The sequence below is a fragment of the Bos indicus x Bos taurus genome, chromosome 6 (assembly GCF_003369695.1).
Source record: "Bos indicus x Bos taurus breed Angus x Brahman F1 hybrid chromosome 6, Bos_hybrid_MaternalHap_v2.0, whole genome shotgun sequence".
NCBI classification, from domain to species: domain Eukaryota; kingdom Metazoa; phylum Chordata; class Mammalia; order Artiodactyla; family Bovidae; genus Bos; species Bos indicus x Bos taurus.
This window is the reverse complement of record NC_040081.1, coordinates 33,893,847-33,908,710: the sequence shown is the minus strand read 5'-3', so window position 1 is coordinate 33,908,710 and position 14,864 is coordinate 33,893,847. Positions and strand designations below refer to the sequence as shown.

The 14,864-nt window shown below is 34.4% G+C and overlaps 1 protein-coding gene across 4 annotated transcripts in view; it reads left to right on the top strand.

The window, feature by feature from the left end:
• The window catches only part of CCSER1 (coiled-coil serine rich protein 1), a 1,492,403-nt gene that overhangs the window by 836,093 nt on the left and 641,446 nt on the right, over window positions 1–14,864 (top strand). The window contains exon 10 of one of the 4 annotated variants that reach the window (XM_027544065.1): window positions 3,211–4,304. The exons of the other annotated variants lie outside the window; for them this stretch is intronic. Coding sequence (XP_027399866.1) covers window positions 3,211–3,273 — 63 coding nt within the window. The 3' untranslated portion in view covers window positions 3,274–4,304. Of the gene's footprint in view, window positions 1–3,210; window positions 4,305–14,864 lie in introns of those variants that run through there. 4 annotated transcript variants of the gene reach the window in all.

Genomic DNA, 14,864 nt, shown 5'->3' with positions numbered 1-14,864 from the left:
TCCTGGTAATTTCCTGCCCTCACCTCATGCTCTGCCAGCTAAAAAGGACTGAGAGTTATTGAGGTTTTTTGTCCTCATCACATGACAAATATTAGAATATTATAAACTACTTATAGAAGCAAAAGCTAGGATCATATACTTTGACATCTATCTCACTGAACATATTTAATCTATTATATGTTCTCCATTTTAGAATATTAAAAGGTGAATCTGTGTTAGAGCTTTATTAAAAACATGAATGATAGGAGTCACAAAATACACTGGGATATAGATTCTAGATTTTTAACATTTATAAAATATATTTTTTCTTTTTACATTCATTCAACTACCATTTGGGGAACAGATACCAAACACTGAATATCCATTTAAATGTTAGCCTTAATGATTCTGGAGAATTTTTTTTTTTTTTTTTTTAAATAACATGTTTGGTTGGCAAATACATAAATGCTTATCTGTAGAACATACAAGCAAAGCCTTGAGTTTACTTCCACCTTCAAGAGAGTATACCCTTTTTCATTTATATAATCATTTAAAAAATAAAAGTAAAAAAGGTATCCCGGCACTGAGATTATAGTGAAAGGTTGTTGTTGTTTAACCACGAAAGATGCCAGGATCCTTGCCCTATGGAGGAGAAGAATTCAATCCGGGGCCAGAGACAAGGCTTGATTGTTCAGAGCTTTTGTGTAATGAAGTTTTATTAAAGTATAAAAAAGATAGAGAAAGCTTCTGATATAGACATCAGAAGGGGGCAGAAAGAATGCCCCCTTGCTAGTGTTAGCAATGGAGTTATATACTTTTTAATTAGTTATTACAATGAATCAAAAGAACGTCTCAAGTTTGTGCAAGTTTTACCAGACCCACTCCCACAATTTGGAGAAGGCAATGGCACCCCACTCCAGTACTCTTGCCTAGAAAATCCCATGGACAGAGGAGCCTGGTAGGCTGCAGTCCATGGGGTCGCTAGGAGTCGGACACGACTGAGCGACTTCAATTTGACTTTTCACTTTCATGCATTGGAGGAGGAAATGGCAACCCACTCCAGTGTTCTTGCCTGGAGAATCCCATGACAGAGGAGCCTGGTGGGCTGCCGTCTCTGGGGTCACACAGAGTCGGACATGACTGAAGTGACTTAGCAGCAGCAGCAGCAACAACTCCCACAATTTACATTTTAGGATAACAAGATTAGAATTTAACAATAGAAAGATCCTACCAGACCCACTCCCATAATATACATTCTGAAATATCAGGATTAGTCAGAAGGTTTTCAGGAAGGAGAAACTGTCCTCAAGCAGGATACATTGTTGTTGTATAATCCCTAGTACAGAGTTTAAACTGAGTTGTGTAATTGAATAAGACTAAGAAATGTAGGAGAAGGAAGTGGCAACCCACTCCAGCATTCTTGCCTGGAGAATCCCAGGGACAGAGGAGCCTAGTGGGCTGCCGTCTATGGGGTCGCACAAAGTCGGACACGACTGAAGCGACTTAGCAGCAAGGAATGTAGACAAAAAAAAAGTTTGCCCTTTCCTCTTCCTTGAGAATTCCCGACTCCTGTCTCCACTTTGAGGGCCCCAGAGCCCTTTCTCCTCTTTGGGGACCCTGGACTTCTTAACAATCTGCCTAGGAATTGACTCTCTCGGTAGCAGTGAACAAGGAATACACAAGTTTTATTTCTTCATAAACTTGTCATTTTGTGGATAAGGACAGGAAATAACCTAGAAATGAAGAGACAGAGTTTCACTTGGTGATAAACGACCATGATGTAAATAAGCAGACAGGTGAGATTAAGTGATGAGTCCAGTGAAGTAGGAGCACTTGTGCCTTCACTGTGAGAGAAGACTCATCAGGGAAGACCTGAGGATGTTGCCTCTGAGCTGTAACCTGAGTGATCAACTGTTCACAAAACCGGAACATCTTGACATGACAAATTGGATCATAAAGAACAGTCACTTTCCAGTACTGATTGCTGCTTTAGGGTGGATTTCCATTGGTTTTGGTCTTGACTTCCTACTTCAAGTCTCTACTTATTCTAATCTATATATACATCACAGATAAATCTAAAAGAAATAATCACAAACATGTACCTTGCAGTATGTTGTATTTCTACTTTAAAACTCTTAATGGCTGACTAAGGCTTAAAAGATAAAATCCACATTACTCAAACCAGCATTCTAGCTGCTAAAATTACACTCTTTCCTACTTAAGCAATTTTAGCTCTAACTGTTCCCAAACATAAACATTTTATTCCACTTAAGCTGCTCCAACACAAGTTGCTAGTTCTTGTCTCCCTTGTTTAGTGTTTTTGGTTTGTTTTGTTTTTAACTGTTTTGTTTAAAATGCCCCTCCTCTATAATGTGTCTCTTTTTAAACCCAACTTCAATCCTCTACCCTTGATCTGGAGTGATCTCTCTTTCCGTAGAATACTTTCCACAGTTACTGGTCCTGAAACCCTAACCTGTAGCTGTCAGTACTAGATATTGTTATATGCTCTATATATTTATGTATATATCTCCTGTGTATTGATATGGAACTTATTATCTTGTAGTATGGCTAATCTTTTCAATATCATTTCTGTCTCTCCAACTGAATTTTGCATTCCTTAGGAGCAGCTGCCATATTCTAGACTTCTTAGACCCTTTATTTCTTTTTATACACAATGTCTGAACAATGGAGTTCCTTTTTTTAAAGGTGAAATATTTTGAAATGTTTTAATTTCCTGTCACTTAAAATTGCAATAAAGAATACATTAAAGTAATAATAATTGTGGTAGGTTGAAAATTCTTTTGGAGCTTTGTGTTCAGGATGATCTATAAAAATATCAGGAGAGCCATATAGACTTACCTATTAATTATTTAATTTTCTGGAAATGAAGACTATATGAAGAGTTGAGTAAAACTGTTACTTTTTCACTCCACTTATAAAACCAAGGGAATAAAATTTTGCTAACTGGTCCTCACTCTTTCACCTTGTGTTTGGTTGTAAAGTATTTAATTGGAAGTTCGGAGCTTGGAAACATTACTAATATAAATATATTTAATGAGTTTTAATAACAGTTTTCACCTAGAATAGATTTATGTTGGTCTGTGTGTTGTTGTTTTTTTTTTTTTTAATTTGTGTTTAAACATTTTAAACATTCATGTTAAAGTATGTGTTTATTTCATTTTATTAATTTGATGTCATTCATTTATTTATTTTTGTTTTCTTCTTTTCAAGGCCCTGTGGAATCCTACATGCACTGAAGGTTTATTTAAACCAGTACATAATATTTCAACTTAGCTTACATCATTATTTGATAATAAATGTATCAGAAATCTGATATGCTAAATATCAAATCAGTTTTCCATTATTTCCTGCATTAGCTATTTCTCAGAGTATATAATACAGAAATGTTTCCATTCCAAGTATTTCACACTTTTTGCATTTGTACACAATTGCATAAAGAATTAGTGGATTAGTTTAAACTAACATTCCTACCTGCTGTATTTTTAAAACAAAAATAGACTTTTAATTTTAAATTTCTCTATATACAGCTGTTCTAAATATAATATTCCACTTGGCAGTACATATTTTTTGTTTAACCTTCTCATCCGTATCATTTGTGTCTCTGGTTATAGTCTTTGTTTAATTTCAGTATATTCTATGTATATTAGATAAATTTAAAAGCAGTGATTCTAATTTGGCCCATCATTGCATAACAGTTCTTACTGAAGAACTAAATTGCTTCTATTTTTCCCTTGCATTGAGATCAAAAGATGAAAATATATGTCTTCAAATGAAGTAAATCGTGAAGAGTCTTATTCTCTCTGTAGATAGTAAAAAAAAAATTATATCTCTAAACAAGTGAAGAAAGTTTATTGGCCATTGACCTCATATTGAGGAGAAGTTTGTTGAATGTCTTATTAAAAAAATAAAAAACCCTGTCTCCTGGTCTTGGCATACTGCCTGATTTCTGTGTGTCCTTGTTTATCACCTTTCTATAATACCTCACTTTAACTATCAAATGTCCGGGTAGCAACAAGGCACTCTTGCATGTTGTAGTTTATTGAAAGGATAAGTGACCGAACCCAGAAATGTCTCAGTCTCGTAGTGCAGGGCAACAGAAGAGCCATAGGGCTAAGGAGAACAAAGCAGGTTTTACTGAATTCTATATTTGTTTTAAACAGGAAGTGAAATAATCATAGTTAATGGTGGTAACATTTAGAACTATGGTATGAAATTTCTTATTGTAAAATATAATATGCACGATCAAAAGTTGGGTTTAAACCATGGTATTAAAGTAAAACTAAATATATTTATTCACTTGAAAACAGTGTATGTGTCCTTGTTGACTTTGCTCTTTTAAAAACATAAAATACATGTTTTTATGATTCAGGATACAACAGTGATTTTGTTCCTCTAACAGCTTTCTAGAGTTTATTCTTCTGTTCTTATCTGTTGCTACTTATTGTCTTACTTTATATTTGAAACCCTTAGGTGTAGATAATGTAAGCAATTCCATTACCTACAATAAAGCACTCCTCTGATAAAGATTTTTATCAGCTTGAATGGTCAATATCATTTTGAAGAAAAAAAATTCAATTAAAGATATTTTGACTAGGGTTCAAAAGAAAAAATAAATGTATTAGCAAGTAGATTAAGTCAATAAAGAAAGGTACTTTTTCCCTCAAAAGCAATGTAGCAGAAACTGTCAATATAGACAAAAAAACCACCTACCTGAAAAGCTACTATTTTATGATTGCTCTTTAATACCAGTAAAGCATTTCAGGCTGCTTCCTTGGAAACCTTTTTTTTTTCCCTTTATTTAATTATTTTTTAATGGAACTGGGCTGAATATACATCAGTGAACATGTTCATCAGCTAATAATTTTGCTTTCATGGTGAAATATATTCAGACTTTCCAGCAATGTTTGTTATGTAGCTTGATCATTTAACTATTAAAATGTTTTTTATTTCCTTGATTACATTAAACATGAATTAAAAATAGGAATTAATGGACCTTTTTTTTTTAGAAAAATGTATAAGAATCATTAAAATCACTGCACTGTATTCTAAGGTATAACAAAACTGAGATTGTTTCTCAAAGAAAGCAGCATGAGGTGTAAAAATATATCTGAAAAATACAGTGTAACATCAGTATTTACTGATGAAAGAAGTGTTGTGCTATATTATGCCTGCATATTTGTCTGAAATACTTTGATAATAATTAACTAAAAATAAGAGATAAACAAGCTTAATTAAATTCACTTTCCAAATAAGGAAAGTGGAATTTAAAGAAGTTGAGTGACTTTCTCAAGTTCCTCTAATATTTCTAACAAACATTAAAGCTTTGGATTGCATTGTAGGTGTTCCAGATCCAAAAGTCAGGATTTTGTTTTGTCTTCCTGATTTCAGATGCTGGTGGATTGCATGATTGCAAAACTCAATACAAATTGTACTTGGATTGCATATGCATACTTGTATATTATACATACATTGTGTACTGTTAAAGGTTGTGTTTACCTTAAATCTGCATTACACACTAGGCATAATGGTGATGATAAAGATTTTTCTATATGAATATCTGTCTGAAATATATAATACATGAGCTAAGGAATTAATTTTATAATGTTTGAATTAATCATTCACATATAAAGAAGTGCTTAGAAGAAAAACCATGGACAGTTTTGCTAGATGTTTTAACAATTATTAACACGTTTTATTTATATCAAATCATTTTGAAAATTTAATTTTTCATGCCCTGAAATACATGCACGTTAAATGTTCTTATTTATAGTATTTTTAAATATAAGTAACATTATTCATGGTTACATTTAAGACATATAGCTGTGTTTTAAATGATTTTTTAATGAAGACTCTAAAGTAGGTATCTGTTATGATACACATGTGATTTTTATTATGGCATACACAAAATCTTCCTTACTAAAGTTTTCAAAATTATTATTTTTCATAATTACCTAAATTTGATATTGTTTTAAACATTTATTTATTTAGAAAATAAAATATATTTTTCCATATTTAACTTCATGCTAGAGGCAGGAATGTCTTAACAACAGAATGTTTTTCATGATTTTATTTTGTGCCTATGTATTCATACAGGACTGTCTAAATGTTGTTTGATCATATCTTAATTTCTTACATATAATCACACTTTCTATAAGAAATCATCTCAATGCTCTTGGGGGCAACGGTAATTACTATTATGATATGCTTTTTCACTCTCCTCTTTCACTTTCATCAAGAGGCTCTTTAGTTCTTCACTTTTTTGCCATAAGGATGGTGTCGTCTGCATATCTGAGATTATTGATATTTTTGTATACAGTTATGCTTGTGCTGCTTCTGCTGCTAAGTTGCTTCAGTCGTGTCCGACTCCGTGCAACCCCATAGAGGGAAGCCCACCAGGCTCCCCCGTCCCTGGGATTCTCCAGTCAAGAACACTGGAGTGGGTTGCCATTTCCTTCCCCAGTGCGTGAAAGTGAAAAGTGAAAGGGAAGTTGCTCAGTAGTGTCCGACTCTTAGCAACCCCATGGACTGCAGCCTACCAGGCTCCTCCTTCCATGGGATTTTCCAGGCTTGTGCTGCTGCTACTGCTGCTAAGTCGCTTCAGTCGTGTCCGACTCTGTGCAACCCCACAGACAGCAGCCCACCAGGCTCCCCCATCCCTGGGATTCTCCAGGCAAGAACACTGGAGTGGGTTGCCATTTCCTTCTCCAATGCATGAAAGTGAAAAGTGAAAGTGAATTCACTCAGTCTCGTCTGACTCTTTGCGACCCCATGGACCGCAGCCTACCAGGCTCCTCCATCCATGGGACTTTCCAGGCTTGTAGTTGACTGCAAATACTTTTGGAGAAAATCAAAGGTAAAACAATCACTGTGTTTGGGTGACAAAAAACTTAAGATCAGTCACAGTTAAAGGTCTGATAATATTTCAACAAAAGAAAACAATTAAAAAGCAATTTTTTGTTGACATACAAAATTGTAAAAAAGCTAAAATTATGACTGATCATACTAGTACATATCAGATTTTTAAAAAATAATTTCACATACTTTCTAGAACACATAATAATATATATATATATTCATGTAGATATAATCTAAGAAGTTTAAATGTTACTTTTTATTTGACAATCTTTCTCATGCAATTTAAAATATCCAATAAGGCTAAATAAATTAACATCCTTTTTATTTTTATTTTTTTAATAAGGAGAGAACATAAGTCGTTTGAGATCTTCCAGGTACCCTCTGGAAATTCTCAGTTATTTTGAAATCCAAAAGAGTGCATTCAAAATTGGACTTGAGGAAATTTATTAAAAATGGTTAGCAAATTTAGAAAACTCTGCAGTGGCTACAGGGCTGGGAAAGGTAGTGTTCATTCAAAGCCCAAAGAAAGGCAATGCCAAAGAATGTTCAAACTACTGAACAACTGTACTCATCTCACACACTAGCAAAGTAATGCTCAAAATTCTCCAAGCTAGGCTTCAATAGTACGTGAACCAAGTACTTCCAGATGTGCAAACTGAATTTAGAAAAGGCAGAGGAACCAGAGATCAAACTGCCAACATCTGTTGGATTATAGAAAAAGAAAGGGAATTCCAGAAAAAATCTACTTTTGCTTATTGACTATGCTAAAGTCTTTGCTGTGTGGACCACAACAAACTGTGGAAAATTCTTAAAGAGATGGGAATACCAGACTACCTCATCTGCCTCCTGAGGAACCTGTATGCAGGTCAAGAAGCAACAGTTAGGACCAGACAAGGAACAATGGACTGGTTCCAAATAGGAAAAGGAGTACGTCAAGGCTGTGTGTGTATTGTCACCCTGCTTATTTAACTTATATGCAGAGTACATCATACAAAATGCTAGGCTGGATGAAGCGCAAGCTGGAATCAAGACTGCAGAGAGAAATATCAATAACTTCAGAAATGCACATGATACCACCCTTATGGCAGAAAGCAAATAGGAACTAAAGAGCCTCTTGATTAAGGAGAAAGAGGAGAGAGAAAAAGCTGACTTTAAACTCAATATTCAAAAAACAAGGATCATGGCATTCAGTCTGGTCACTTTATGACAAATAGATGGGGAAACAATAGAAACAGTGATAGACTTTATTTTCCTGGGCTCCAAAATCACTGTAGATGGTGACTCAACCATGAAATTAAAAGATGCTTGCTCCTTGGAAGAAAATCTATGACAAACCTAGACAATATTAAAAAACAGAGACATCACCCTACCAACAAAGGTCTGTCTAGTCAAGGCTATGGTTTTTCCAGTAGTCATGTATGGATGTGAGAGTTTAACTTTAAAGAAGGTTGAGTGCTGAAGAATTGATGCTTCTGAACTGTGGTGTTGGAGAAGACTCTTGAGAGTCCCTTGGACTGCAAGGAGATCAAACCAGTTAATCCTAAAGGAAATACGTCCTGAATATTTATTCGAAGGACTGATGCTGAAACTGAAGCTCCAATACTGTGGCCACCTGTTGTGAAGAACTGACTCATTGGAAAAGACCCTGATGCTGGGAAAAATTGAAGGTGCGAGGATAACGGATGACAGAGGATGAGATGGTTGGATGGCATCACCGACTCAATGGACACGGGTTAAGCAAGCTCAGGGAGATGGTGAAAGACAGGGAAACCTGGCGTACTGCAGTCCATGGGGTCACATAGAGTCAGACACGACTAAACAGCCGAACAAGATGTCAAATACTGATTAAATAGCATCAGTCATTGTGAAGCAAAAACTTAGTTTATTGAACCAGAGTAGCAATTAAATCATTTCAGAGGCAAGTACAGAACGTTACATGATTGTAAACACACACACATGTAACATACACACAGAACAAAAAACACTTTAGCCTTCTAATATTGAACTGACTTAGGTCTTAGTAATTTGAGACCTGATGAAGAAAACACTAACCACAGAAACAATTTCATAAGACCAAGATCTTTGTTACCAAAATGGATTATATTAAATCTTAAAAAAAAATAAATAAACTGTATAATCTTAAGAGCACAGCAATAAAATAAAGAAAAAAATACAGAGTTAAAATTAAACTCTAGTTTTGTTTTGATATATTATTGAACTCATTTTTTAAGCCTTATAAATAAATCTACTCAATTTTAACCAGCTTTGACCACACAATATAAGATTTATTTTCCACAAACCTTCTGCAACTTTTTATATCCATCTAGGTTTTATCTTATTATTTTTCCTTTCTTATTCCAGTATAGACACTCATTTTTTAGACGAAATTAAATTTTTATTTTTACAACAGCACATTCTATATTTCTTATATACTCATCAGATTTTCTTCCCGTACATTATAATGCAAAGTTACTTTCCTTTGCTCTTATTGTTTTTAATAATTTTAAGTATTGATTATAAATTTTAAGGGTTAGTAACCTTTACGTGCCAATGAAAATGAGGAAGCAGGCATTTGTGAATTGTCATATATATAATTGACAATTGTGACTTGTCATATAGCATTCTATAGTAGGTCAGCAAATTCATAAATACACAATTATAAACTTTATAATTTTTAGAGACATATTTTTCATATATAATTTTTAATATGGAAAAGACATGTTTAAATGTAGACTCAAATATCTGGTCTCTCTGTTAAAAGTAAAAAACAAAAGTGAATAACTTATGTAGTAATTAATATGTCAGGGTTCAGTTATTATCTTATTTGGAAATGATTTAAATATATAATAACTACTCTTTAATCATTACTTAATATAACATAAACTTATTCATGTCTATTTAAGTTACGTGTTTTTTTTAACAATTATGCTTAGATTAGACATCAAGCAGCTAACCACCTTTTAAGTTATAATATTTTGTTGACCAGCTTTATAACATTGATATAGAATGAGCTTATATGACTAGTAAAGCCTGGTAGGAGAGGCTGTTTGTTTGCATTACATTTAATATTGACATCTCTGAAGACATACCTGCTTTCATTAAACCAACAATCTTACACTAACCTCAGTTTATCAAAGACTATACCAGATTATGTGAACTTGAAAATCATCTGGTTAGTTTCTATATTTCTGGCAATTTTAGGAATATTTAATTCCTAGAAATACTTTTTTCTTTAAGTCTATTAAATATAGACTATTAAATATATATATATTTTAAAATGCCATATGTATATATGTGTGTGTATGTGTGTGTACACACACACATATATACAATTGTGTACATGTACACAATTTGGGCTTGTGTAGATGTACACAAATTGTGTACATATACACAAATTGTATGCATATACACAATTGTGTACATATACACAAACTGTGTACGTATACACAATTTGGGCTTCCCAGGTGACTCAGCAATAAAGAATCTGCCTCCCATGCAAGAGAGGCAAGTTTGATCCCTGGGTCAGGAAGATCCCCTGGAGGAGGAAGTGGCAACCCTTTTTTTTTTTAAGATTATTTTATTTGTATGCTTTAAAAGTCCTTTTAGAGAAGCTATTTTTTGGAGACAGTTTGTCTTTTAGAAGCTTCTGAATGCCAATCAAACAATGCATTCTGTTGTCTCTGAGAAGTGTGAAGGCTGCTTTCCTAGGTTTTCCCTTAAGATAGGTTATCTATTCTAAGTTAATCATTCCCAAAAGTGGCCCCTACAATTCAAAATTATCCAAAATTATTCATTTTCCAAATAGGCAAAAGCTGCTGGTCCATAGTGAGTATATATATATAACACACCAGGAGTGTTTTTTTTTTTTTTTTTTTTTTTTAACAGAAGTGGAAAACGTTTTAGACTATTTAAAACCTGTCTTTACTTTTAAATTCCCTAAGACATCTTAACTATGAAGGATCCTGTTTCTTAACAGCTGTTCCAAAACACAGAGATTCGCGTTTCCTGCCTTTTGAAGAGAATGGGATGAATTACCAAGAAGCCTCTGTCAACTGAAAAATGAGGCACAACTAGAGAGTTGTGAGTTAAGTTTTATTTGGGGCAAAATGAGGACTGCAGCCTGGGAGACAGCACCTCAGCTCTGAGACACTGCTCCAAAGAGGCAGTGGGAGGAAGGTCAATATGTAGGCAGAGTTCAGTACCATTAGGCAGTTATTTTACAAAAGGTTTTCTGCTGGTCATGAGGATCTGACATCACCATAAAGGGATTTAGTGCTTTTCTAGATGAGGAGATGCAAGAATTGAGACCATAAAATTTGTTGCTAAAAACATCTAACTATCTAAGACCTGCGCCACCATATTCCCTGGAGCACAGAGTGCCTCACTCCACCTTGAACTTCCTCAGGGGGTGTTGAAGGTCAACAGCTGCAGCGGCACAGGATTCAGTCTCCACAGAGGCAGATGGCAAATGCTCTTGTTGTTCAGTCATTGGCAATGCTCTTGGCAAGTCCCAATTTATAGTTGGCACCTTAGTAAACAAACTACAGATCTGCACAATAAAGTCAGAGCTCAGAATGCAAAGAGAGCAGAGGACTTAACCTCAAACTCCAGGGTCAACAAGAAAGCATTAGAACCTGATTACTCACTGGCCTTGAGGTAATTGGGGGTCTTTTCTGAATCACAACTTCTGACACCAGAAACTGTCAGAAATCTGTAAATAGCAAAGTTAAATCACCAAGTCAACAAGGAGTAATTAGCAAGAGTTTATTGTACACATAAGAACACTTTGCAAGCTGAGTGTGTTCAAATTCTAAGACTAATCTAAAGCTCAGAGCTCAGGGGCATGATGTCACAAAATGAATTAAAAGGGAAAGTGAGGAAGTTGTTTAACTATTATAATGATTAGTCATTATAATGGGTGCTTCCTGATGGCAGGAGATTTGTTTAAAGTGATTATCTCAAAGTTTTTAGAAAGATGATTTAGGATTGTCAGAGTAATTTACAAGAAATAACCTAAGTTAAATTTTGCATATGTTCATGAAATAAAATAGATATAGTTTTGCTTAGATGGCCTAAATGGTTTTGTTTGCTCAGGAAATTCTCAAGTCTGGTCTTCACTTTGTATTTAATTTTAATAGAAAAAAATAGAAGTAGGTAAAATATTCAAAGTAATAGGTTGAGCATAAGTTTGATTTGTCAAATAAAATAGGAAATCATGATTTGCATGGATTCACATTACTTTCATTTGTTTAGAGAATATTTACTAGGTGCTTACAATGTGCTGGGACTTCCCTGTGGCTCAGACGGTAAAGCATCTGCCTACAATGCAGGAGACCCGGGTTCAATCCCTGGGTCAGGAAGATCTTCTGGAGAAGGAAATGGCAACCCACTCCATTATTCTTGCCTGGAAAATTCCATGGATGGAGGAGCCTGGTAGGTTACAGTCCATGGGGTTGCAAAGAGTTGGACATGACTGAGCAACTTCACTTGCACTTCCACTTACAATATGCTGGGCCCTGGGGTAATATGCATATATGTTTAATACTACATATATACCAAAGAATCATAGATGAGTATAGACTATCGGAATATAAAAGTATGATCATAATGTTTTATAATTATGATAGCAAAAATGTCTGAAATATGGTACTTTTAGAAATAGAATGTAGTTCAGCATAATTAGATCTATCACTTAATTGATTTTTAGGATTATCTTATAGATTTATATATATAGGAAGAGAATAGATGCTAACATATTTAAGTACCTTTGAGTTTCAAACACAGGCACTCTTAGTGTTTTTCACTATATTCTGCTTGCTTTTATTTATTGCTCTATGAAACAGGCACATTTGGTATCCATTCACGTGGGCAGCCATGGTCCATAGGAACCCAGTTTAATCCTTTCAGTTTGATCAAATATATAAAACTTACTTCAACTTTAGTAAGAAAACAATCATAAAATATGACTGGATAACACAAAACACATAAGTTGGTATTAATAAATAGTAGTAAATATTATCTTGAAAGAATATCATATTATTAGATTGCTAAATTATAACAAAAAAAACAGAACACAAAGTGGTAAACATAAAAAGGTAGGGTGTGATCATTCTCGTGTGATATATTCAGGAAAACAAATCATTAAAATACAGTTAAAAAATATCATGTCATTCATTTGACAAAATATTTTTGAGAATCTGTTATATGCCAAGTACTTGTGTAGATTTTGGGCATACAAAGTAAAAATAACTATTATCCCCTGTATGGTCTTTTTATCTCGTTCAGTAGGCCTTGTCATTATCCCTACTCTACAGATGAAACCATGGAGGTTTAGGGAAGACCTGACTGATGTCACAGTAACTGCTAAGTGTCCCCCAAGTTAGTCTGGTGAGACCAAACATGTTATCACATCACACACCTCAACCAGGTACAGTGTTAGAGTGATTATCTCTATCTGAAAGGTGCAAAAAAGGCAGTGGTACTTTCATTTCATTGCAAAACAGATTGCAAGAGAGGTGTGCAGAAAGAATCACAGTTAGTTAATACCAACTCTCTGACCCGACTATTTTCTCAGATCACAGTAAAAATTATTTTTTAATCAAAAGAGAAAGGAAAGTGAAAAAGATAGTAGGCAGCTTTGATAAATTTTGATTGTTCTATTAAGGTTTAATGCTTTAGAGAATGAATGAGTTTAAATTTCATTTTATCATATTGCCTCTGAACTATCACGCTGAGGTCTTAAAAATTTAATTTTTTTTCCCCCTGAAACTAACTAAACTTGATGGAGACTGAAATGTATTTTTATTACCAACTACATCTGCAGGTAAAGACCCAAATAAACGAAGAAGAGTGATTTATGGTGCTGCATTCTAATATCGCCTGCTAATCAAATGTAGAAACTCTTACAAAAGGAAAACATATTGAATAAGCACAGCGCTAACCATCTTATTCTGAAAGGTGGGGTGGAAGTCATCTTATCTTTCTGTACAGGCTTTTGTAGAATTGTCCATCCAGGAGGCATATTCATAGCCCTTTAGCAAGCATACATGATGATTAAAAACAGCAAGGTTTCCACCTGCATAGCTAGGTTATCTTAGTTATGAAGATAACCACTTTTAGCTGACTCCAGGGTGCTCTTGAAAACAGTGTGATTGCACTGTGGAGTCTATATTTATTTTACCATGCAGTTGAAACAGAGCTGACATGTTACTCTGGTGCTTACCTGCCCTACATTTTTTTTTTGGGTTGTTTTTTTAGGAATTTTACGTGTATAAGTAATTGGTCTATCCATTTCTTTTCTTTTTTTTTTAATTTCTTTTTTATTTTATTTTTTAACTTTACAGTATTGTATTGGTTTTGCCATATATCAACATGAATCCACCACACGTATACACATGTTCCCCATCCTGAACCCTCCTCCCTCCTCCCTCCCCATACCATCTCTCTAGGTTGTCCCAGTGCACCAGCCCCAAGCATCCAGTATCGTGCATCAAACCTGGACTGGCGACTTGTTTCATACATGATATTATACATGTTTCAATGCCATTCTCCCAAATCATCCCACCCTCTCCCTCTCCCACAGAGTCCAAAAGACTGTTCTATACATCAGTGTCTCTTTTGCTTTCTTGTATACAGGGTAATTGTTACCATCTTTCTAAATTCCATATATATGCGTTAGTATACTGTGTTGATGTTTTTCTTTCTGGCTTACTTCACTATGTATAATAGGCTCCAGTTTCATCCACCTCATTAGAACTGATTCAAATGTATTCTTTTTAATGGCTGAGTAATACTGCATTGTGTATATGTACCACAGCTTTCTGAACTATATGTTATATTTCCAAGTTTCACAGATATGTTTAGCATTGTTCATCACAAATAGGTGTGAGATCTCTCATTTATCTTTGATCGAGTAATCACTTATTGGATGTCTTCTAGGTATCCAGAATAGGCACTTGTGTAAGCAGTATTACAGGAAACTTAGAACTTGAAATTTCACTCAGGATTGA